The following is a 24,013-nucleotide window of genomic DNA, read 5'->3' as shown; positions in this document are numbered from 1 at the left end:
TCTCTCATTAGCAGGCAACAGTGCAGCACTATCCCTCTCTATTTATGGCACAACAGCGCCTCTACTGGTACTCAGAGTCATATACTGGTGCTCATTAACCAACACATAGACACATAGGTGAACCAACACATAGGTAGGTGAACACGGACATTGCTGTCCCTTCGAGTGGTTGCACCACTCAAAAAACAATTAAAATCTTGCATCCCTATTTTTGGGACATAGCCTACTACTGTATAGAAAATTGTCAAAATGTTCAAAACTAGACTAGACTAGAAAAGAAAAAAGACAACGAACGACAAAGAAAACAAGGCTAAATCCAGCAGAGCACTTAACATTCAGTCACACAGTCCCATGAGGGGCTGGTGGTTGGCAGAGGATCTCTGGACATCCATCATGATGGGAGTGTCTGTCAGCCAGCACTATGGCTGACATAGACATCACGTCACTGGTATTACACCTGCCCATCATCCACAGCAGATGAAGCCTTTAGATGCACCACAAGCTTACATTATGAATGAAGAGTAGCCTACTGTTCCAAAATGGAAAAATAGCCACACAAGACAAAAAATAAAAACTGAATACATTAAATTGCTGATTTTGAAATTGAAGTACAGCATGGTTTTCTACTAGCTACAATCCTGGACTTATTTTAATTAACTAGACGTGTCCCTTTTATGCCCATATATAGAGACTTCTGTATCTGTCTCTCTGTGTCCCTTTATATAGGGGTTCAGAGTCTTGCTCAAGGACACTTGGACACTATACTCTGGGGGAGCCTGGGTTCGATCCAGCCACTCTACCCCTGAGCCACTGCCGCTACGCTGTCACTCTGGCACTGTGTTTTGCAGTGGGCCCAATACATCTGTGTCTGCACAAATAACCACTGCTGACCTACCAAGCATTTTTTGTGTCCCTAGAATCCAGGTGTACAGTATACTGAGCAGGAGGTTGTGGAGCACCTGGGCTGATATTAGTATGCATTTTGAGGAGTTTATTAATTTATTTAGAGAATGTCCTCGAGGCAAGCTATTGCCCTTGTCTTCTGCATGGAGGGTGACTGATGAGGGGTGTCTGATCTACAAGCTCACAACACGTTGTGTGATGCAACACTTTGTAGATCAGCTATTTTTGGCTTAATCCTGCTTTTAGTCTTTGGAGAGGGAAAGCTTCAATGACGTGTTTCATTGTTTGCTCCTCTCACAAGCAGACAGAGGGGGCTTAATTGGGCTGCTGTGCCAGTTTCAAGGAGTATAAGCTGCAAGACAAGGGAAGATGAATGACTATTTAAATGGGAAACTTTGACTGATTTATTAAACTACAATGTGGCCATTTAACCTGAAAGTGTGCATAATATTTTACACCAAAGAGCTGTAGAGACAACAAAGACAACACTTGTTGGTGAGAAGGCACACTAGGGCCAGACAGGTACAGTGACAAAGTAATGAGAGGATCTTTAATTATTCCATCAGAGAGTTGCTATCTTCCAGATGCCAGAAAGTGATGTGATTAAAAACTATTGATTGTCAAGTCATGCAATATTGTCATTGCATTGAGTAAATGAAAGAGGGCTCAGAACGGATAATTAGGATAATTGTGTTCCAATTATGATTATCTTGCATTTGTGCTTACATCCTCAGAACTTTCAGCTCATAAGAAGAACATTTGAACCCATTAAGGACAGCATATCTGTGTCATTTTGTATTATAACCCCTTTAACCATTATTTTATACTTTGGCTATTCAAAAATATACAACCGCATATCGCATGAATACATGCATTTTTAAAGCGAACATTTATAGCTCAAATATTTTTTTCGAGGGGTCCCTGGAGGTCCACGGCCAAATACATATACTTTTGAGGGCCCTTGACATGAAAAGGTACAGTATGAGTACCACTCACTCAGCCGGAAATTCAAGGCGCTCTCTTCTAAAACGCTCATCCAAATGCCCAAACCTGAACATTTTGAACTCTCTGTGGCCAGATAAAAACAAGACATGAACAGTCAGTGCAGAATAGAAGCTCAACGCCTCATCATGCTGCTGTTGGGTCAGAATGATCCAAACCGTTGACCCTTACAGTACATATTACCCAGTACCTACGACTGGACAGCAAAACCTTAACGCTTCATGATTGATCTTGATTTAAAAATGCATATTTTGATGAGTGCTCTCACACTCTCACACTGTGTCTCTTTTACCTCTCTCTCTGTCTGTCTGTCTGTCTGTCTGTCTCTCTCTCCCTCCCAAGTGTCCCGAGGGGTTGAGGCCGATGAAGGATGGGTCAGGTTGCTATGACTACTCCAAGGGCACTGACTGCACGGATGGCTTCAACGGGGGCTGTGAGCAGCTGTGTCTCCAGCAGCTGGTGCCCCTGGCAGAAGACCCGGGTTCCAGCAACGTGCTCATGTTCTGTGGGTGAGTGCGAGTGGCAGCCCACAGGATATGTAAATAGAATTGAATAAAAACGGCTTATCCCATTAGCTATCCCAACCTCATCTTAACCTTCGGTGTGGCCATTGAAGGAAATGTGAATACTGCTATGCACCCACCAGGCTGAAAAGAATAATAGAGCGCCGAGGTCCTGACGTCACTCGCTCATCCCCTGGTTCCAAGGGGTTAGCGGAGGTTTTTCTCTATGGAGAACAACATCGGGTCATCTTGAAATCGTCTCATATAAGATTTGTGGTGATATAAGAAGTGAATGACCTGGTGACCTATGATGACCGTTAATGTAGTCATTTTACTGACAAGTCGGAGGTCAAGAAATTCAACAGAAAAAGGGAGTTAGAAGGGGGAAGTGCACTGGATTTGTTGAGTCATTATTATTAGGACATTAAATGGACCATTGGTTAAAGGTGATATAGACAAGTTTCCAGTGTTTGTACGCAGAAGTGAGTGAGTGTTTCCAAACAAATGCATATCTAGCTCCACCCCCCTCCCCCCCTCATTCTATTGGCTGAGCCAGGTCAATCATGGGATTGTTGTTGCTGCTGGGAGGGACGCTATGGATATTGCGCTCGTATGGCTAAATATGACATTACAAAATTATGAATTTCTATCGATATCTTAGTTACAACAATGACATTGAGTTGACATGTTTTTTTAAGGGTAACTGTAGCATAATCGCAATATCACACCGAGTCCCGCAAATGAGGAAGTAGGAAGTAGAGGAGACTCACTGGCTCTCAATTCAATTCTCTTTTATTTGTAATCGTGCATATAAAACATATTGCCCCTCAAAATGCCCCATGCCACTACAGCATCGTTCATTCATGTGAACTACTCTGTCCACGGTTATTCATTGCAATGAAGAAAAATCGATATGATGATCCGCGACGGCCTGTCACCGTTGGCGAGCACGGGTTGAATGCACGCTTCAAGCCGGCCGGCTGGCAGGCAGTCGCCGCGGCGGTGCAGGGTGAAATACTATTACTCACTTCCACCATTTCAACAAAAGCACATACAACCCACTCCACATGAACAAGAACGATATTGATGTAGGCCTAAACAGGAGATTTTATTGGGGTCTGAGTTGTGGCGTGCTTATTGCTGCTGGTGTTGTTCAGTTTCACACCACCCAACCATGCACTATACATAGCGATTCTCATCATTTCAATAGGCTTACATATTAAATCATAAACATACTATTTCACATGAACAATGTTAGTGAAACTAAGATATGGGGATAATATTATACATTGCAATTGAAATCGCATCGCGTTTTCGTTATAATACTGCAGTGCTGGGTTGAACACACCGTCACAGCCTCGCGCTGCAATTGGCTAAAAGTTTAAATCCCCTCCGACGTCCCGAGTAGTAAACTGTAGTGGATATAAACAGCGCATTCAGCCACAGGGGGGGGCAAAGGGGGAGTGTGCTGTTGCAGGAGAACACCTCAGCATCATAAAATAGGGAAAGATACAGGGGGAAAAGGCCAAAAGAATACATTTATATATATTTTAAATTATGGCTGAAAACTTGTCTATATCACCTTTAAGAATAGTGGGATATATACACATGGGTTACACACCGGCATTCCGAGGCAGTGCCGTCGGAGTGGCGGGGTCTTTACAAAAGTGGAGAAACCCCGCCATTCCCATCAATGGAAGTCAATGGTCGGAATGGCGATGCGTCGGAATGCCGCGAAACACAGTTCTTGTATGAGGCGATCTAAGATCCCCCTATGGGGATTATAATACAAATGCAAACGTGCACGAACCCTAGAAACAGCGCCCTCTGCCGATATTGACGTCAGACTTCGGTACTCTGTCATTGCCGAAGTTTAGTTTCCATAATGTCAATCAATCAATCAGTCAGTCAGTCATTCATTTATCTCATCTACCTATTGATCGATCAATTGATATATGAAATGAAGTAGATCAACTTAATTTGTCTAGTCAGAGAATTACATTCCTACAACATTCCTACAACATTATTATCAAATTCCTCATTGTACGCCAGAAACAGTGGCTGTTTCTAATACACAGTGAAATAATGAGTGTTAATTTAACTCTCAGAGTGTGACTTGTGGATCTTCAGTGTGCGACAGTGGCGCGCAACTATAAGGGCCCAAGCTTAAATTAGGCCCTTAAGGTGAATAGAGTGAAAATCCCTTTCCTTGATGTTCAAGTAATGTATGGTGCTGCAGTTGGGAAAGAATGCTGAATGCTGACTATTACAACAGCAAGGGGTCCAAGAGAATTACAAATACACATATATATACGAGTATAATACATCGCCGGCAGAGCAAATGCAGACATTAAAGGTTGTCAGGCGTGTTCCTTCATGCAAACATGAGATGCATTAAAGCGGGGCCATGAATAAAAAGGCGGCAAACAGCAACCTGGAAACCAATCGATATAGCTTTATAATCCAATTTTCACCTCTGCTTTGAAAACAGCCCAAGCATGCTATGAGGACTGACTGGAGCATTCTGCTTCATGAGACTGTGTGTGTGTGTGTGTGTGTGTGTGTGTGTGTGTGTGTGTGTGTGTGTGTGCGTGCGTGCGTGCGCGAGTGTGCGCGCGTGCGTGCTGTGCAGTCCCAGTATGTCCCATTACCATTAAGTGAGTGTTGTGTGGATTGTGCTTCTCAGCCATTTTCTGAGCTGGGTAAATGCTGAATGTGCATATTTATCACGGCCGGCCCAACTGAATTAAATGTATAGACTGTGTGTGTGTGTGTGTGTGTGTGTGTGTGTGTGTGTGTGTGTGTGTGTGTGTGTGTGTGTGTGTGTGTGTGTGTGTGTGTGTGTGTGTGTGTGTGTGTGTGTGTGTGTGTGTGTGTGTGTGTGTGTGTGTGTGTTTTTTTTAAGCATTCTGTGGTACTTGCAGAGGGACATTCCAATTGAAAGATTAGACGGCAAAACAATGGCAGCTTCTCTGTGATCTATTAGCTTCTTGAGCTCCTTTGTTTTTTCCCCTCTGGGAGATATTGCATATCGCCCTTCTTCTAAAGCCTGTCTGACCGAGTTTGTATATGAAAAGTGACCCAGTGTATGCGTATGTGTGTGTTTCTGTCTGTGTGCGTATGTGTGTGTTTCTGTCTGTGTGCGTATGTGTGTGTTTCTGTCTGTGTGCGTATGTGTGTGTTTCTGTCTGTGTGCTCGCACGCTTGTGTGCTTGTTGTATGCTCACTCAAGCAAAAGCAGTTGCCATACGAAACGGCATTCTGTTTGTGTACGTGTGATTTTCTTTGGTCGTTATCTACGTCAACATCTACACATTGTGTTTGTAGTGGTTTTTTCTTCTTTTTTCCAGCATCATCTCTGCACTGTATATTGGTCTATATAAGTTCTCCTAACTAATGCCCTTGCTCACTAATAGGGAGCCCATTTCTGTCTGCATGCTGTGTCACAGACATGATCAATGGTCATTTCAAACAATTTTAACATTTTAAACCTTTTCTATGTCTAGGAATCTACAGTATAAGAGTCTTTGTGTCTGTCTGGGTCTCTTTTTCTGGCAGTAATCCCGTAAACGACACCAAAACAACTTCTTCTTTTCACATTGTATGCTTTTCATTAAAGATAATGGCTGTACTGTATATCGCCGACGCCATTGGTACCCATGTTTTCTAAACGGTCCATAGCCCACGCAGAGCAAGTAGGCGGAAATGTTGCCATCTTATAATGAGCATTGGTCACGACCATTTATGAAGGTTGAAACTGGGTGAAAGTGTTCCTTCCACTTAAACCGCAGCTACTGTAGCATCGATCCATATTTTTGGAGAAACCTTTGCAGACAATAGCAGACCTACAAGCTCACAAGCTGCTAGATTGGCTATTTCTGCAAAGATATTGAATGTAGACTGAGAACAGAAAAGGCACTAGTATAGAGCCCAAGGCGATACCGGTAAGCCAAGTATGGGGTTTAAGTGGATAAAGCTATTTTGCGTTTTACCGCATCATCATCGGCATCATAATCATAATCCGCGTGTCCCATAATAAGCAAGAGTCTCCACTGAAACTCACCCAACTACAAGAGTCCTGTAGCTGCACAGGGGTTCTCAACACGTGGGTCGCGACCCCTAAGCGGGTCGTCAAATTATTTGGGGGGGGTCCCCCAAATTATATTCCCATTTTTTCTTTTTTTTGCTACTGAATGGCTGGAAAATGGAAATGAGTAGTACACATGGTACATGCATAAACTTTCCTTAATGATTATATCTGGTTTCAGACTATTTATTCATGATATATTTTCTCTAATAAGGTTGTTTTTGCAGTCAGCTTGTATTGGGGCGTGAGACATTGCCAAAGCATTTCCGGGGGTCCCCAGCCAAAAACGTTGAGAACTGTATGCTGTAGCATAGCGGTACTTTACGCTATATACAACCCTGTCTCGTCTGGGTTTGCCAGTGTGAGGGCTACTGTGGCCTCCCCCCCCCCCCCTTGAGCGGACCTGTTTTACATGCCTCACAATGACAGTCTCCTCTCCTCTGCCCAGGTGTGTACAAGAATACAAGCTGGCGCCGGACGGGCGCTCGTGCGTCCTGCAGTCGGAGAACTGCGAGGGTCCAAAGTGCCCGCGGCAGGATGTACGCTTCAATGACACCCTGTTCGCTGAAATGCTGCGTGGACACAGCAACAAGAGCCAGCAAGTCAACCTGGGACAGATATTCCAGATGACCTTCCGGTAACTAACTAGTGCCCACACAGAGACACACACCCAGACACACGTGCATGTGCACACACATGTGCAGGTGCGCACACACGACCACATATACGTCCAAAAACTTTTCCAGGAAATGAAAAAAATAAAACACACACACACACACACACACACACACACACACGCACACACAGGATAACACACACACACACACACACACACACACACACGCGCACAGGATAAGACTTTATTTGCTATATATCTTTAGTTTAAGCCTTGTTTATACTTTGCTTGCACGCCAGTGTCATGTGCTGAAACAAGCACCGATATACAAGCTTTCGGGTTGTGAGCTTGTAGCGTGCCACACCATCGCATATACTGTATATTAAATGTAACATTTATTAGGACCTTCTCTTGATGTTCGCTGACTAGAGCAAGCTTCTAAAAGCAAATAGTGCACCACTAAACAGTAGTGACCATTTTAGTAGACCATTTTACGGCTCAGCTCACCTCCCATTGCAATAAGTACCTTACTATTTATCAGGAGAATAGGCTTTTTCACTGTGTTTAGTGATTTCTGAGCTGTACCCCAGTTGTGGCTCCACCAGCATCCCAGCTGGTACTGGACTCATCCGACCAGTAAACAACGTTTGTTTGTTTTTACAGTGTTTTACAGTGGTAATGTGGTTCTCAAACGTTTTCATGTCAAGGAAGGACCACCCAAATGAATATGTATTTGGCTGTGGACCCCCATCTGTTCCATGAATGGACCCCCATAAATAAATAAAAAATAAAAAAAAAAACATCCCAAAAATGACTAAGATTATTGGGGGAAAATAGCAGATCTGCAAGCTCACAGCGCATAGATGGGCTATTTTCACATTGCCAATGTGTGTATACTGTATATAACTGTGAGAATCACTGGTTTAACCTACAGTATAGGAGCAAAGCCAGTGGAACCTGTGCTATGGGAGTCAGGGGGGCGTGTGAGATGTGCTTACAGAGACACACTGTTTCCTGCCTGATAGCAAGTTTGTAATCCAAGGCTAGATGAGGCCCAGTGCATGCAGGCAGGTTCTTTACAAGCTGCTCTGAGCTGATGCTAGAATCTGTAAAGAGGTTTCTTTTTATAACCCTTTTGCAGTGTAATATATCCTGACTTTGTGACAGTGAGCATGCTCTCTGCCCACTAAATACTCAAATGTAAGTGTAAGAGCCAAAATACTATAACGCCAAACCGGTGCACATATACTTTAACGACATGACCTAAATTATATTTGTATTTTTATTATCAATGAATGAATAGTTAAAGAGAGAAAAAGAAATGTCTTGACACAATGTATTCAGTGTCAGTTTTCCCATATGTCTGGAAACCCTATAGTCTTCTAGACACGAACAAAAATCCACACTCCCCTCCCCCCTTCCTTTTATTCGGGTCCAACCACAGGTGTGCATTAGGCTTAAAGACTTCCCAGGAGAACTTGCTCCAACATCTCAACTGCCTCCATTTCTGCGTCTCTGAGGACTCAACAAAGAGTGCAACGTGTCCTCTTTTATCAGTGTTGGTGAGAGAGAGCGAGATGACGGAGATCCTCTCTATGGAGTATACAGTAGCTCTGACACAGTAGTGAGCTTTTTCTATTAGGGCGCTACAGCACGTGCGTGCGTGAATGTGCTAGAAGGAGAGTGCAAAGAGTAGGCGCGTGTGTGACGCGTGTGTGCGTGCGTGCGTGCGTGAGTGATCCCCACAAGTATAGTAGACTTTGAGAAATAGACTGCGAGGACCATTCCCCTAGTCCTCACAAGAGACAAGGTTGTTTTGTGGTTAAAATAATTCGGCAATTTGGAAAATGTTCTAGCTTTAGAGTAGCTCTGGTCCAGACTCGAGCAATACAGTGAGTTGTCTCTAACCCTCTGTTAGGAGCGGTGCTATTCCCATGGACCCAAACTTCCACTGCCATGCCAGGTCTCCAACTGTAGGGGAAATAAAGAGAACTGTTTTGCTACTCACCGGAACAAAGGCCGTTTTTCAGTGGTAGTACATATACTCAAGTAGTGTACAATTATTATGTTTTATACTTTAATTGAGTATTTCCATTTTTCAATACTTGCACTTTACTCCATTACATCGCAGAGGCAAATATTGTACTTTTACTCCACTACAATCATTTGCAAACTTTAGTTAACTTGTAGATTTTGATTGTTATGGCAAAATATACATTAGCCACTTAATTTCGGCCATTTGAAAATAGCAGATGCAACGCATTGTGAGCTTGTAGATGCTACTTTCAAAATATTTGTATACATTTGACTGCTGTAGCGAACCTTAACCCTAACCCATTGCAAGATGTCGTCAACCCTAAGCCATTCCAGCCTGTCAAAGTGGGCAGGGGTGAGGTGGGTTCGGGGAGTTAGGCCAAGCCCAAGTACGTAGTAGCCTGACCAGTTTGTTTTGGGAAGTCTGGAGCCTTGTTTTAAGGGCCTTAGAGGTGCTGTGGTACCAGGTGGTGTATGCATATTCGAAGAAACCTTGTACGAGGGCTCCTGTTAGGGTCTTCAAGGTGTTTTTGTTGACCAGTGAGGAGATCCTGTATAGGAATTTTGTTCTTTGGTTGACTTTTTTGATTACATTGGTGGCCATTTTATCACCGGAAAGATTTGCCTCCAGGATGGAACCTATCTTTTCGTGTGACAATTCACCCACTCTAACCAAGAAGCCATCTGCCTTGCTGAGATTACTATTTGATACAAATAGAATGGATTCAGTTTTTCCCAGGTGTAAAGATAGTTTGTTATCTGCGAGCCAGGTGCAGATTCTAGTTCAGAGCTGAGGGCCTTTTCAACCTGCAGTTTGTTACTGTCCGAGACCAGCAGTGCTGAGTCATCTGCGAACAGGAACAAATTGCAGTCACAAGCTGATGTCATGTTGTTTACATATATTAGGAACAGTAAAGCCCCTAGTATGCTTCCTTGTCGAACAAGCAACACACACACACACACACACGCAAGCGCACAAGCACAAGCACACGCACAAGCACACGCACACGCACACGCGCACACTCACACACACACACACACACACACACACACACACACACACACACACACACACACACACACACACACACACACACACACACACACACACACACATAGTATGGCATGCATCCATTTATGTTATGGGATGTGAAAGCCAACCTTGGTGTTTAGTAGGCTGAAAGGCGTCTGTCTTAACACTCATCTGGAATCATTCCTCTCCATTGGTTCTCCCAGACAGGCAAAACATACTGGAATATCATAATTGATTCCCCCTGTCTCTAATTAAATGTATGTTTTAGAGCATGTCATTTCATCAAAGCAGATATATCCGCTTCTGAAGGCCGCTCTCTTTTGTCATGAGAATAATAGTCTGGCCTTCGCTGCAACTTGTTCTCTTCACCGTCTCTCTGTTATGCCTTCAAAGATCCTCCATAGCCAGAAACCCCTCCATTTCATCACAGAAATATGCCATTTTATATTCTTATTTTATATTCTTCATCATATATACTTCCAAGTTCTCCCATATCATCTTTGATATGTAGATTGAGGCCCATACGTCCCCCTCCCTCACCTCCATTTTTATTCTCTCTCTCTCAAATCCTTCCACTCCCCCACATCAATAGCCCTTAGTGAAATTTGAGGCGGCGGAAGCGCATTTCATTATTTAGCCCCACAGCATCACAGGTATGGTTTTTAATATTCAATATCGCCTATGATTTATGGCTCCGCGGTGGTATACATTCTCATTCAAATTGGTCTCCACTTTGTACAATATCCTGCTCGTGGATTTGCAACGGGGGCCCTGGGAATGGTTTCTGCAAACTGTTGTTATGGAATTACCAAGTTAATACAATTGTGTGCGAGCATGCGCGTGGGCAATCAGCCTATAGTAAATGTAAATGTTGTATAGCTATAAGAACAATTCAATTACAATTTGAAAGCACCAGCAATATATGAACGAGCGGTGTTATGAAAACCAACAAAGCACTTAGATAGTACCTCTATACATTACCATAAGTTTAATACAAATGTCCACCGTATATAGAACTGATATTGTGTTTGCTACAAAGTGTAAATGTGAAAATCTGTTAATGAGTATATGGGTATACTATGATTGTGGCCATGAAGTCAGCGGAGTAACAGTTTTTACAGAGCTATAATAATAATAATAATAATAATAAAACTTTATTTGTATAGCACCTTTCATGACATGAAATGCAGCTCAAAGTGCTTTACAGAACAATGGAGAATAAAAGAAAAGCAAGGCAACGACATTAAAAAAACAAGCAGTAATGCAATACAGTGAGGACAAACAAAAAAATGATCAATTAAAAGCAATGTTGTAGAAGTGGGTCTTGAGCTGAGCTTTAAAAATGTCTACAGAGGCTGCCTGACGAAGGTACAGTGGGAGCTTGTTCCATGCTGACGGCCCGTAGAAGCAAAAAGCTGCTTCCCCGTATTTTTTAGTTGCCATTTTTTTAGGCAAAGCGAGCAGGCCAGCAGTGGAAGACCTTAGGGGCCGGTTTGGGACATATTTAGGCAGGCAGTCATGTAGGTAGGAAGGTGCGAGACCATTGAGAGCTTTATAGACAAGTAAAATAATTTTAAAATCAATCCTAAAAGCCAGTGCAGTGATGCCAAAACTGGAGTAATATGTTCTCTCATCTTAGTTCTAGTTAAAACTCTATGGAGGTTCCGAGGTGGTAACATGACGCTGAGAGGAAAGATATGTCTTAAATTTGGTCTGAATTCAGACCAGTGGTCTAAAATAAGTACATGTACTCAAGTACTGCACTTAATTATTTTACTGCTAAGTACAAACATTCGTACGTTCGTACCTACTGTGTAAACACAGCACCGCCAATTGTGTTTACACAAAATATGAAACTGTTTAGCCAAGAATCAGCTTTTAACATTGGCCCCGTTTCCCAGCACCAGGATCTTTGCACACGGCTCCCATAGACCTCCGTTCAAAGTAGGATTTTCAATGCCTCATATCCATCCATCCTTCCAAGGTTCGGATGTGATTTGTGATTTTGTACCGACTTTTTCTTCTAACAGAAGTTTCTACATTGCAGTATTAATACTTGAAATGTATACTTTTTCCACCACTGATTTCAATAAAACCTTCATATTATTTTCAGACTATCAAAAAATATTGCACAATGTAGATTTAAACCACATTCCGATTTGTTATCAATTGACTGACAGAGGAATAAGATTCCATTATATTGGAAAATGCCTATTCTACATAATCTATGGGTTGAAGCCTCCGTAAACCCGACAAATGAGTTTTCAGGGGAAGATCTCTGGCGGTGCACTGGCTCATGTGGAGTTAAAAAGTCAATAATGTAGCTAGGAGCCAGGCACAGTTGTGCTTAAAAAGTAATCAATAACAAGTTAAAATCAATTCAAAAATGGTGTGCTGTACTGTTCCAAGATTGTTCCGTTCACTGCTCTCTTCTGTTGACATTAAGGTACAAGACCAGACTGCTTTAAGTGTTCAAGCTCCTTTTTTTTTAATTGCAGAAATATCCAATATTCAAGCTCAAAGGGGTCGCATCGCAACTCGCTGTGGGTTTATGTTTATGAGTTTGTTTATTTCAAAAGGATACCCATTAACTGATGCCGTGGCTGTCAGCTAATCTTACTCGTCACCAAAACACATTATTAAAAGAAAAATAAACTTTATCAATATGAATTACAATTTCATCAATAATAACAAACATTAAGCCTGTCAACACAAGCAAACAGCATTTAAGTTGACAGCTAAATCAAATTCAATACAATTAAACAGATAAAAAATGTAACACACAAAAAAATAATTGGCCTGGGGCTATAAGCAAAGTTATTAATGAGCAAGCTTAGAGAGAGAGAGAGAGAGAGAGAGAGAGGGAGAGGGAGAGGGAGAGGGAGACGGAGACGGAGAGGGGGGGCGGGCGGGTTACTGCTGGTGGGGAAAACGGTAAAGAAGGAAGACAACAGACCAACAACCCTTTGCAGAGACAAACCGCCACCCTCTACCACCTCTACCTCTCAAACTGTGACTGCATCGGAACACAACAGCAATTTGTGAATCTGGCAACCCCATAAGGTGCAAACACAGCCATGTTGCCATGTTTCCCCCACTAATTCCTAGCATTTATCTCATCGGTGCACACATATAGTGATGTCTCCTGGGGAGCTGAGTCAACACACATTACCAGCGGATCTCTTCCCACGTAATGAGTTGCCAGGAGACTATTATATAGCCTGTTCAGGTGAAGGGTTGCTGCCCAAGGCTGCCATGAAGCCTCTGTCGTTCTCCTACTAGTCTATTGGACCTTTCTCTGTACGCTTTTGCCTTTTCATATTTTCACAGTTCCATACATTGAAAAGGGACATTATTCTGTTGTTGTTGCTTTCTCTATCAATAGCACTATTACTTTGTGTATTTCCCCTCATATAATATATTAATATTGTTATATACAGACTCACACAAATCCCCAAACCTGATTGTTAACACAATCAGCGCCGGGATTTCTTTCAAAATAACAGCTCGAGTGCCGCGCAGATTTGGCCGCTTTTACTCTGTTGACTGTTCGTAATGCAACTGCAAGGACAGGACTCACTCGTGTCACAACATACTTGTGTGCGTGTGTGTGTGTGTGTGTGTGTGTGTGTGTGTGAGAGAGAGAGATGGGAACAACATTCCTTCAATGTGTGACGTAATGTAAGGTTAATGAGGGATTCGTGCAAGCAACATGTTTGTGCGATCAGAAATGTATTGGAGGAGACATTCAAGCGCAGGGAGGAACCGGTTCAAAGCAGAAAGGTGCACAGACCGTAGATCCCACAGCCCTGTCCTTTGTTCCTTTGATTTGGCTCTGTGACTACCTCCAGTGCCACGCCATGTTATAACCATATGAACCCTAGCCACTAGCCACCTTGGGGTGAACATTCTTGTACAAATTACACCTGTGTGAACTGAGCGGTGCAACCCTAACTGTACTGTACAGTACAGTAGTTGTATTGTTATAGTTATACTTTTCGTGTTTAGGCTGCTCAACAGAGGTCACCCAGTGGTATTGCAGCTGCTCATACCCCAAACGGACAGACAGACCAGTGCCGTCGCTACATATACTCGCAATATGCACTGCGAGTAGGGCAACATGCCGATGCCAAAATGTGCCAAAAAGTGCCAAGCCGAACCTCATAACAGTTGACTCTGCGGCTCCGCTGCGTAATAACGAGCAGCCGTGTGTGCGTCCCCGCAAACAGCGAAAATAGCCAAACTGCCTGAGCGTCGGGAGGGTCAGCGACGTCCCTGAGACAGACAGACATAGAGACACACACGGCCAGTCATTGGAGCGTTGTGCACCGCAAAAACAAATAGCAGATCTATACACAACACGTCGCAAGGCAAAGGGATTTGGTTTGGTGATGGTATAGCGCCCTGGGGGACTATAGTCTTTAACTGGTTAAAGGGGCTTACGCATGATCAGTACTGATGTAGACACTCTCAGCCTATGCAAAGCAACATGAGCCTAATGGACCTTATATCTTCTAATGGCAGAGAAGCTTACAGCTGACTACCTGGTGTCCAGCTGTAGAGGAGAGAAAGAGAGACTACAGAGAGACACACAATGAGAGAGAGAGAGGGGGGTGAACAATTACATCTATTAAACGTTAAAAGAAAAGACCAGATCGAAACAGCCAAGTTGTGTAAAAGTCTGTGTGAAACAACAAGGATGAGAAGGATAAATCAAAATAATTAGGAGGGGAAACAACTGAGACTGTGTGTGTGTGTGTGTGTGTGTGTGTGTGTGTGTGTGTGTGTGTGTGTGTGTGTGTGTGTGTGTGTGTGTGTGTGTGTGTGTGTGTGTGTGTGTGTGTGTGTGTGTGTGTGTGTGTGTGTGTGTGTGTGTGTGTGTGTGTGTGTGTGTGTGTGTGTGTGTGTGTGTGTGTGTGTGTGTGGCGAATGGCGAATGGCTTTGCCCTAGTGGGGGACTCAAGAACCTTTAGTCTCAGACAAGTACTTTAACCTCTGGCACTTTGTTAGCGGTAATTCTGTTTTCTCAACGAATAATTACCAGTGTGCAACTCCTTGCACTGCATTACCTACTGTATAGTGCTTTAGCTGATTGGAAATAATTTCCCCAAGCTTATTTTTCTTTTCCTGGTCTATGCCTGATTGTCTGGGGTAAAACGCTGTTTGGCCATCTACTGCCAGTGGCTCTGAGCCTACAAAGCCACGTGCCTCTTGGTAGCATCTGAAACAGTCCTTGGTGGGGTGGCTGGAGTCGTATATGTCTTGGATGGAGGGAAGCGTCACATCCGTTGATGCGCTCGGCTTGTCCGCACAACCCTCTGCATTGCTTTGCGATTGCGGTAGGTAAACGGTCCCCAGACCAGGCAGTGATGAAGCCAGACCAGGTTCTCTCTGTGGAACCTCTGTAGAAGGGCTGTAAGACTTTGAGGCCCACCTTAAACTTTCTTAGTCACCTGAGATAATAGAGGCATTGCTGTGAATCTCTCAGTGATGTGGACACTAGTAGAGGATGACATTTTTCGGGATTCCCGTGGGATTCCCGCGGGTCCCGTGCGATTCCTGTGGGATGGGATTCAACTTAGTATTAATCCCGGAATTGGGACAGGACGGAATTTGAAAAAAGAAAGCCTTTCCTAATGACTTATTAATAAAAACAACAAACAACAAAAAAACTACGGGACGGGAGTGGGAGTCATTTTGAGTGGGAGCGGGACGGGATCGGGATGGAGTTGTTTCCCTCTGTGAGTACTCCGCTCATGCGGGGTGTGCTCTGGGGAGGGTTGCCTTGACTGCCAACTAGCACTGGTGCAGACCAGGGGAATGCGACTGTGTAATTATAGAAGCATCGCAATGGCCCTGGGCCTTGATGGGTGTTGATATTACGTGATTTCTGCCCAGTGTTCTCGGCCAAAGTTTTTCACTGTGTTGTAACTGTCGTAGTTGGGTTTAAATAATAAAACACCACAAAGCGCTCTCTTTCTGGCTATGCAAACTGGTTACTTTTAAGCAGCAAAACTTCAAATGTGCATTATTTCTCTTCAAATAAATATGATCACAAACATACTAGGGGGTATTCACATCGTGTGAGCCAACAGTTTTCTTGGCTCTCTTTTTACTCTACTTTTTTTCTTACCGGGTTGTTGACTATATAAATTAGTTCATGCCGTTTACTCCGATCAGTCCCCCTGGATAAGAACGGATAGTCTGCCGAACTGTCGGACGCACTCAGTTTGTTTGTTTGTGGAAGGGGGTGGGCACTGTGTGTGTGCATTTCATGTGCATGCCTGTTTCATGTATCAAAGTTGCTAGATCAAGGTCTGATATATTTTCATAAATCTGGCATCTTGATGAACGCATGGCTTTCATGAGGCTTTAAGTGTCTCCCTCCAGTCTGATCCTGAGTGAGTTTGATTGACAGTAATGGACAAGCTGGATGGATAAGCAAGGGGTCTTGTTGTGATTCGCCAGACCGCTATTGTCAATTGTGACATTTGAGGGCATGAATAAACATTATGATTATGCCATGTTTTTTATACTGTGCACATCCTCCCAATCTTATATATATTATTAATTTAAGAAAAAGTATTATCTGTGGCTTGGGTTCCCCATTTATGTCAGTTTATGAGAAATTATATTGCAGTAGCAATAATTTAGATTCAAGGTTTGTCGCTCACTCAAACTATAGTATACTGTGTGTAGTGTGTGCAGTGAAATGTTGGCACAACTTGGCAGCACATAATATTATCTCTTGTTTCTTCATGTAGATAAATGTAGATGTTGATTGTCAAAGAGTGGCATATCTGGATATAGATTTACTAATTACTATGAATGAATTATTGAGTGGTCAATGTTTAGCAGACAGCCGAGTATGTGATGTGAGCGGGTATGAGGGTTTATATACCAGTCCAGAGGGAAAACAAAACCTAGTGGATATATCCCATCATTCATTCCTGTAGTTCATTAATCAAACATCTCGGCACTACTTTAGGGATTAGCTTTCATCCACATACTTTCACCTTAAATAAAATGGGTAAGGGCTGAGGCTATTTTGGATGGCTATCATTGTTGCCCCTGTGAAGCAGCTACTTCACATTCTGGGGCTGACAGTGCCTTAATATATGCTGCAAATTCACCTCTCCACTCACACATTGATTTAGTGGCTCAGTCGTACGTGTTTTTAACTGCACGCATGCTGGGGCTGACGGGCAGCTAGGCTAATTACAGAAACATCACAGTTCCCTCGGCTCTTACATTGCATAGATGTGAATGCATGTGACATGAAATTAACTGCAAATTTAGAGTTGTACCTACGTACAGTACGTTGGAGGATGGAATGAGGTTTGATTAACGGGGGAGAGGGAAGGACATTTTGGCAATTTCTGACTGTGTAATTGGAATACCCATACAGTAAGCGAGGAAATAAACAGGCTGTTCAATCAATTTTAAACACAGTTTCATTTAAGCCACAGTAAAATCCTGAGGGTTAGTTTGACTTAAATTAATTTGTTAAAATTGTCCAAATGGATCAGTAAGGGTCAAGTTGTTTACGTTAAAAAGACAGTATTTTTCTGTGCATACGTCAGGGCTTTAAGCCAGGACTTGATTTCTTGAGGGCTGATAGCAGTGTACAAAGATATACAGCGATTCTCCACTCATGCATAATTGGCTCCCCTTGAGCTCAGGAAATTATCAAGTGTATCTTATAAGAGAAATGAGTAATGATTGCTCAAGAGATTACCTAAATAGTAATATGGTGCACACTAAATAAGTACACATGCGTAGCCTTCAATCCGTGCAAGGTATTTAAATGCAACTGATGTGAGAATGCTGTTTATAGGTCGCAGCTCAGCATTCAACACCATAGTTTCCTCCAGTCGTGACTCAAGTTCCGAAACCCATGTCTCACCCACCTGGATCCTGAACCATGGCAGCTGGTATGGGTGGGCTCCAACACCTCCAACTCCAATTTGTGCCCCTGAAGCGTTATTCATAGTCTGATTTATCGGTGGTGAGGTGACCACCGCAACTACAACATGACATCACGGAGCCGCGGTGAAGAGCAAACCACCGCCACCGCCCCAGCCCTTCTCTCTGTTTTTACTCACCACCGCTCAACGTTATTACAGCTCCGGTGGTCACCTCACCACCGGAGCGGTGGTCACCTCACCACCGAAAATCCAGACTATGAATAGGCCTTGACCCTCAACACAGGAGATTTACGCAGGTGTAAACAATCACACTCTGTGTAAATCTCCCCTGCACAAGGGTTGTCAAGCAACCGACCAGCAGACACAACTCAAACAAATGTCTTTTATGGTTATTTTCTTGCTACACACGCACAAGACACTCACAAACACTTTAAAGTCAAAAGTCTAGGAATAAAAATAGAAGTAGGTGATAAACCTGAAATACGAACACAACTTAGGTAGGAATAAATATATTTGTCGTGCAAATGGACACTCATTATGAAGTACCGCCAGTCAGGTCGGTCAACAGATCAGTAACATCAGTACTATAAATGCAATGAGGTGTAGACAGTTTTTCTATAGCACTATATCAGGACTTTGAGTAGTTTACAGTATAAAAACTCAAATTATACACTATGATATAATTATAGGGGGTATTATTTCAGAGACCAGTCATAACCTTTACAAGGTAAAATCACTGCTGTCTAAACTTTGCCTACACTTGAAATTATGACAAATACATTTGTCAAGAGTCTACTGTAGGAATTAAATAATGCAGGAGTCAATAATGCACACGTCATTGGGATTCACTATATTACAAAAACGGAATGGAAATTATTTAAAAAACAATCATGAATTATAATATATATATATATATGGTTCAACATTTTCAATATAATGTCATAATCCCCACTTCCATTTTCTCTATGACGTGTTGCTTTTCTGCCAAGGTTCTTTGGGCTTTGGCCTGACACTTTGTGAATTGGGCAAATTTTTGGGCCTATTAAACCCTTTAAAAAAGCTCTTAAAATAGAAAAGTGTGTGTACTTGGGAAATCTGTTCATTTCTATTATACAATTTGATTGCGGAAAAGCACAGCCCATGTTGTTGCTCCCACTTTAAGTGCTATATATACGAAGTACTGTAACTAGGATAGCAGGAAAACATCAAACCTAGCTGTCTAACCATTATATCTAAATAGAATGCTGCATCTTCAACTTCAACTTCAAGTCTATTGTCACATCACAAGTTTGCACCAGGTATAAATGAAGTAAGTGAAATGCCTTTGTGCAAGCTTCTTAAGAATTATATGTGTTAAATAAAGAATAGAAATGAGAGTAAAAATAAAAAGGTACAGTATAGACTGTAGGTACAAGACACAAGAATGGTACTGCCATATATACAATATGTGATCAAATATACGACAGGTGAAATATACTGTGTTGCAAAGTGTATGAGGACGAGGTTGTATCTGCAGTTAGATGTACAGTTCAGACAATGAGTGACAAGATGTGTCTGTGTGGGTTAAAAGAATAGTGAACATACAGTACAGTACAGTGAAGAGAAAAGGGTAAAGGTGTGACAGGTACCGTACTGTATGGGTGAATATGTACAGAACAGTGTGACAGGTACTGTATGGGTGAATATGTACAGACCAGTGTGGCAGGTACTGTATGGGTGAATATGTACAGACCAGTGTGGCAGGTACTGTATGGGTGAATATGTACAGACCAGTGTGGCAGGTACTGTATGGGTGAATATGTACAGACCAGTGTGGCAGGTACTGTATGGGTGAATATGTACAGACCAGTGTGGCAGGTACTGTATGGGTGAATATGTACAGAACAGTGTGACAGGTACTGTATGGGTGAATATGTACAGACCAGTGTGACAGGTACTGTATGGGTGAATATGTACAGAACAGTGTGACAGGTACTGTATGGGTGAATATGTACAGACCAGTGTGGCAGGTACTGTATGGGTGAATATGTACAGAACAGTGTGACAGGTACTGTATGGGTGAATATGTACAGACCAGTGTGGCAGGTACTGTATGGGTGAATATGTACAGAACAGTGTGACAGGTACTGTATGGGTGAATATGTACAGACCAGTGTGGCAGGGCTCATTGTGGGTGAGATGACTTCAAATCAATATAATAATTGATAATAAAAAAATGCCTCGATTACGATTCAAATAAAGTGAAAATAATAGATCTATAAGCTCACAACGTGTCATGATGTGATGCATTGTGAACTTGGAGATATATATTCGGCTATTTTCACTATTTGTGTATGCCACATGGTATAACACAGGTTTACCCTCACCCTGAAGAAGGCAGTATTATCTGTCCGAAACGTTGGTGTCTGTGTCCTCATTAAAACGTATGCATTGCCAGCTATGAGTATGCTATAAAACAAATCCATTCAGTATAGCACAGGTTTAATGACAATCAATTGAACTGATTATTAAAAATATATATTCCTTATGAAAATATGATAATATAAAATATATGTTGTCGATTCGTATTTAAAAAATCACGTACTATATAATACCTGCTTCTTGAATATTTGATTAACCCATTCTGACCGGGCACCCATTTTGGTGTTTAGCTATTGAAAAATAGCAGATCTACAAGCTCATATCGCGCCACCGAGTGGCGCGATACGAGCTTGTAGGTCTGCTATTTTTTGAAAAATCCAAGAACGACTGACATTTTTTAGAATCTGATCTCAGGTCAGAATGGGTTCATCAGACCAGTGTGTGTCCGGCGGAAACCTCGTATGAATCTGATCTCAGGTCAGAATGAGTTAACCTACTGTACGCAACCAAGATTAATGTCGGTTACTGGTTCTATATATCGTTTTTGATATGTTTTCTGTTCATTTCCCAAGCCTAGCGCAATTCCCGTTCAGCAGCCCTATAACTGTGGAAACGGTCCCATAGGCCAGTGGTTAATGGCCTTGATGATAATCTACTTAGCCTTGGCTACGCACCGCCTGCCGTATATAGATCCTGGAGCTAGGGTAACTCACCTCTGACGATGTGCTGGGCCATCGGCAAACTGGCTGTGCCCAAAGTGTCTTAATAGGAAGTGTGGAGCACTTTCGGGACCCCCCCCCCCAAAAAAAAAGAATCATGTGGGGACCACCCTGGGGGTCCCAACATACAGGTTGAGAAACACTATGCTGGACAACACTTTGTGTATGTCCGGTTATGACTCTTTTCGACTACGAAGGGTTAACTCCTTAAACAAAAAACCTTCAAAAAAGTGTTAATAGCGGATCTACAAGCTCTCAACGTATTGTGATGCAATGTGCTGTGAGCTTGCAGATTAGCTACTTTTGGGGAAATAAAAAGAATATAAGCTCTGGCCGATCTGGCTTCCCAGAACTCAGGGTTAGTATAGTACCACCCTCTGAACAGGGCCCCAAATTAACTTCTGACTGAGAGCCTTATCTGAAACCAAGCGGTAGCTAGAGTATGGAAACAAATCCTGAACCTGTTATAAACACATTACACGGTTCACTTAGTTCTAGTCAAAAAGAGGCGTTGGATACTCGGGGCAGTATAGTCCTTGTGAGCTACGGATGAAACTGGGAACAACGTTATATTTGTTTAACCTCATTTTGGTGTCAGCATCATGTCATGCTTTAGCTATTGGAAAATAGCAGATCTACAAGCTCATATCGCGCCACCGAGTGGCGCGATACGAGCTTGTAGGTCTGCTATTTTTGAAAAATCGAAGAGCGACTGACATTTCTAGAATCTGATCTCCGGTCAGAATGGGTTCATCAGACCAGTGTGTGTCCAGTGGAAACCTCGTATGAATCTGATCTCAGGTCAGAATGGGTTCATCAGACCAGTGTGTGTCCAGTGGAAACCTTGTATATGAATCTGATCTCAGGTCAGAATGGGTTAAAGGGCGCTGCAGTTTGTCACGATGCTCTCCATGGTGCTGCTGTCGAACGTCCTGAGGAAGTCTAGGAGCTCAATGTGAATGTCTTCCTCTGCCTGAGGCTGTACATTAACTGAACCAAGTGTGTGGAAAGGGGTGTAATAGTGCACTGGTTCACATACACTGAGTTGGGACCCATTTGTGGGACGCATTGGTATGGGTCACTTTATTTTTCATTTCCTACATATTGTTTTTGAATTAACATTATTCAAAAATATCTATCAAAATATATATTTTTTTAAGTAATTTCATGAACAAATCTAAGAAAAAGTAGAAAACATGTTTAACCCATTCTGAACGGGCACCCATTTTGGTGTCAGCATCATGTCATGCTTTAGCTATTGAAAAATAGCAGATCTACAAGCTCATATCGCGCCACCGAGTGGCGCGATACGAGCTTGTAGGTCTGCTATTTTTGAAAAATCGAAGAGCGACTGACATTTCTAGAATCTGACCTCAGGTCAGAATGGGTTCATCAGACCAGTGTGTGTCCGGTGGAAACCTCGTATGTGAATCTGATCTCGGGTCAGAATGGGTTAAAGGGCGCTGCAGTTTGTCACAATGCTCTCCATGGTGCTGCTGTCGAACGTCCTGAGTAAGTCTAGGAGCTCAATGTGAATGTCTTCCTCTGCCTGAGGCTGTACATTAACTGAACCAAGTGTGTGGAAAGGGGTGTAATAGTGCACTGGTTCACATACACTGAGTTGGGACCCATTTGTGGGACGCATTGGTATGGGTCACTTTATTTTTCATTTCCTACATATTGTTTTTGAATTAACATTATTCAAAAATATATATCCAAATATATTAATAAATAACCTGGTAGGATTGTAAATTCACAGCTACGGCCATAATAGATAAAAACATAAAACAGAGCATTATTTGATTGATTGCCGTTGACATTTTGTCCATGGTCATTAAAAAATCTGTAAAAAGTAAAAAACACATCTGAATTATTGAGTAGTGTGCAGTACCAATTTATCTTTTTTAAAGTGAGTGAGTGAGTGTAGGCTGACTGTACCTCCTTATTTAAAATACAAACGTAAGGCACAGAGTATTGCACTGGTGTTACGTTGTCAAGCATCCTATTCCTACAGTATATATTATGCCTCTGTACTATTTCTATTATAGGTATACTGTACATACCGGGAGGCATACAGTGTAGTGCTGGTTCCAGTTGTTACTGTTCCTTAGCCTTCACTCAGAGCAAACTGGATATGTCTCTGAGTGAGTGAGTGAAAGAGACAGTTGGAAGGGATACAATTAAGCATGGAGGGGTGCATTTTTGTATTTGTGTATAGCGTGAAGTATCCATCTGTACAACTGTATCGTAGCCAGTGGGCTTTATGGGGAGGGTGGGACCTCTTCTCTACTGCACCGCCCCAGTGCCATCTCTGTAATAATATGCAGGGCGACTGGAGTTCACACTCTCACTGTTTCCCAAGGCAGAGAGAGAGAGAGAGAGAGAAAAGGGGGAGAGAAGATGCAAAAGGTACGGAGCCCCGGATATAGCACAGCATCTGTGCACACAGAGATATGAACAGGCTGCCGTGCACAGGATCACATTTAATATCTATTGTATCCACAAAACCGGAGGAATGCAAATTAAATTGGGTGATTCACTGCGTAGTGTGCGATTGTGGGACGGTGTGTGCGTGTGTTCTTGTATTACTATACTTGTGAGGGCCAAATGTCCTTACAAGTGAAGGAATGGTGGAATTTGAGAAATAGACATTGTGAGGACCATTTCCCTGGCCCTCTTGTTAGCACTATTATGTTTTTTTTCGATATTTGGGGATTCAGGATTAGGGTTAGAATTATATTTAGATTTATAGAGATTAAGTTTAGGGGTTGAGGTTGGAGTTGTACCTGATGCATACTTAATTGGGTGCCTGTGTCGTGCGCCCAAA

At 42.5% G+C, this 24,013-nt stretch overlaps 1 protein-coding gene across 1 annotated transcript in view; it reads left to right on the top strand.

The window, feature by feature from the left end:
- astn2 (astrotactin 2) overlaps positions 1 to 24,013 on the top strand; it is a gene marked incomplete at its 5' end in the record, with an annotated part of 505,571 nt that overhangs the window by 329,887 nt on the left and 151,671 nt on the right. The window contains 2 exons of the mRNA XM_083793933.1: positions 2,248 to 2,414; positions 6,944 to 7,132. Coding sequence (XP_083650059.1) covers positions 2,248 to 2,414; positions 6,944 to 7,132 — 356 coding nt within the window. The remainder of the gene's footprint in view (positions 1 to 2,247; positions 2,415 to 6,943; positions 7,133 to 24,013) is intronic.

Source organism: Protomyctophum parallelum (assembly GCF_964188405.1).
Source record: "Protomyctophum parallelum genome assembly, chromosome: 21".
NCBI lineage: Eukaryota > Metazoa > Chordata > Actinopteri > Myctophiformes > Myctophidae > Protomyctophum > Protomyctophum parallelum.
The sequence above is the reverse complement of the archived record's forward strand: the minus strand, read 5'-3'. Positions and strand labels throughout refer to the sequence as shown.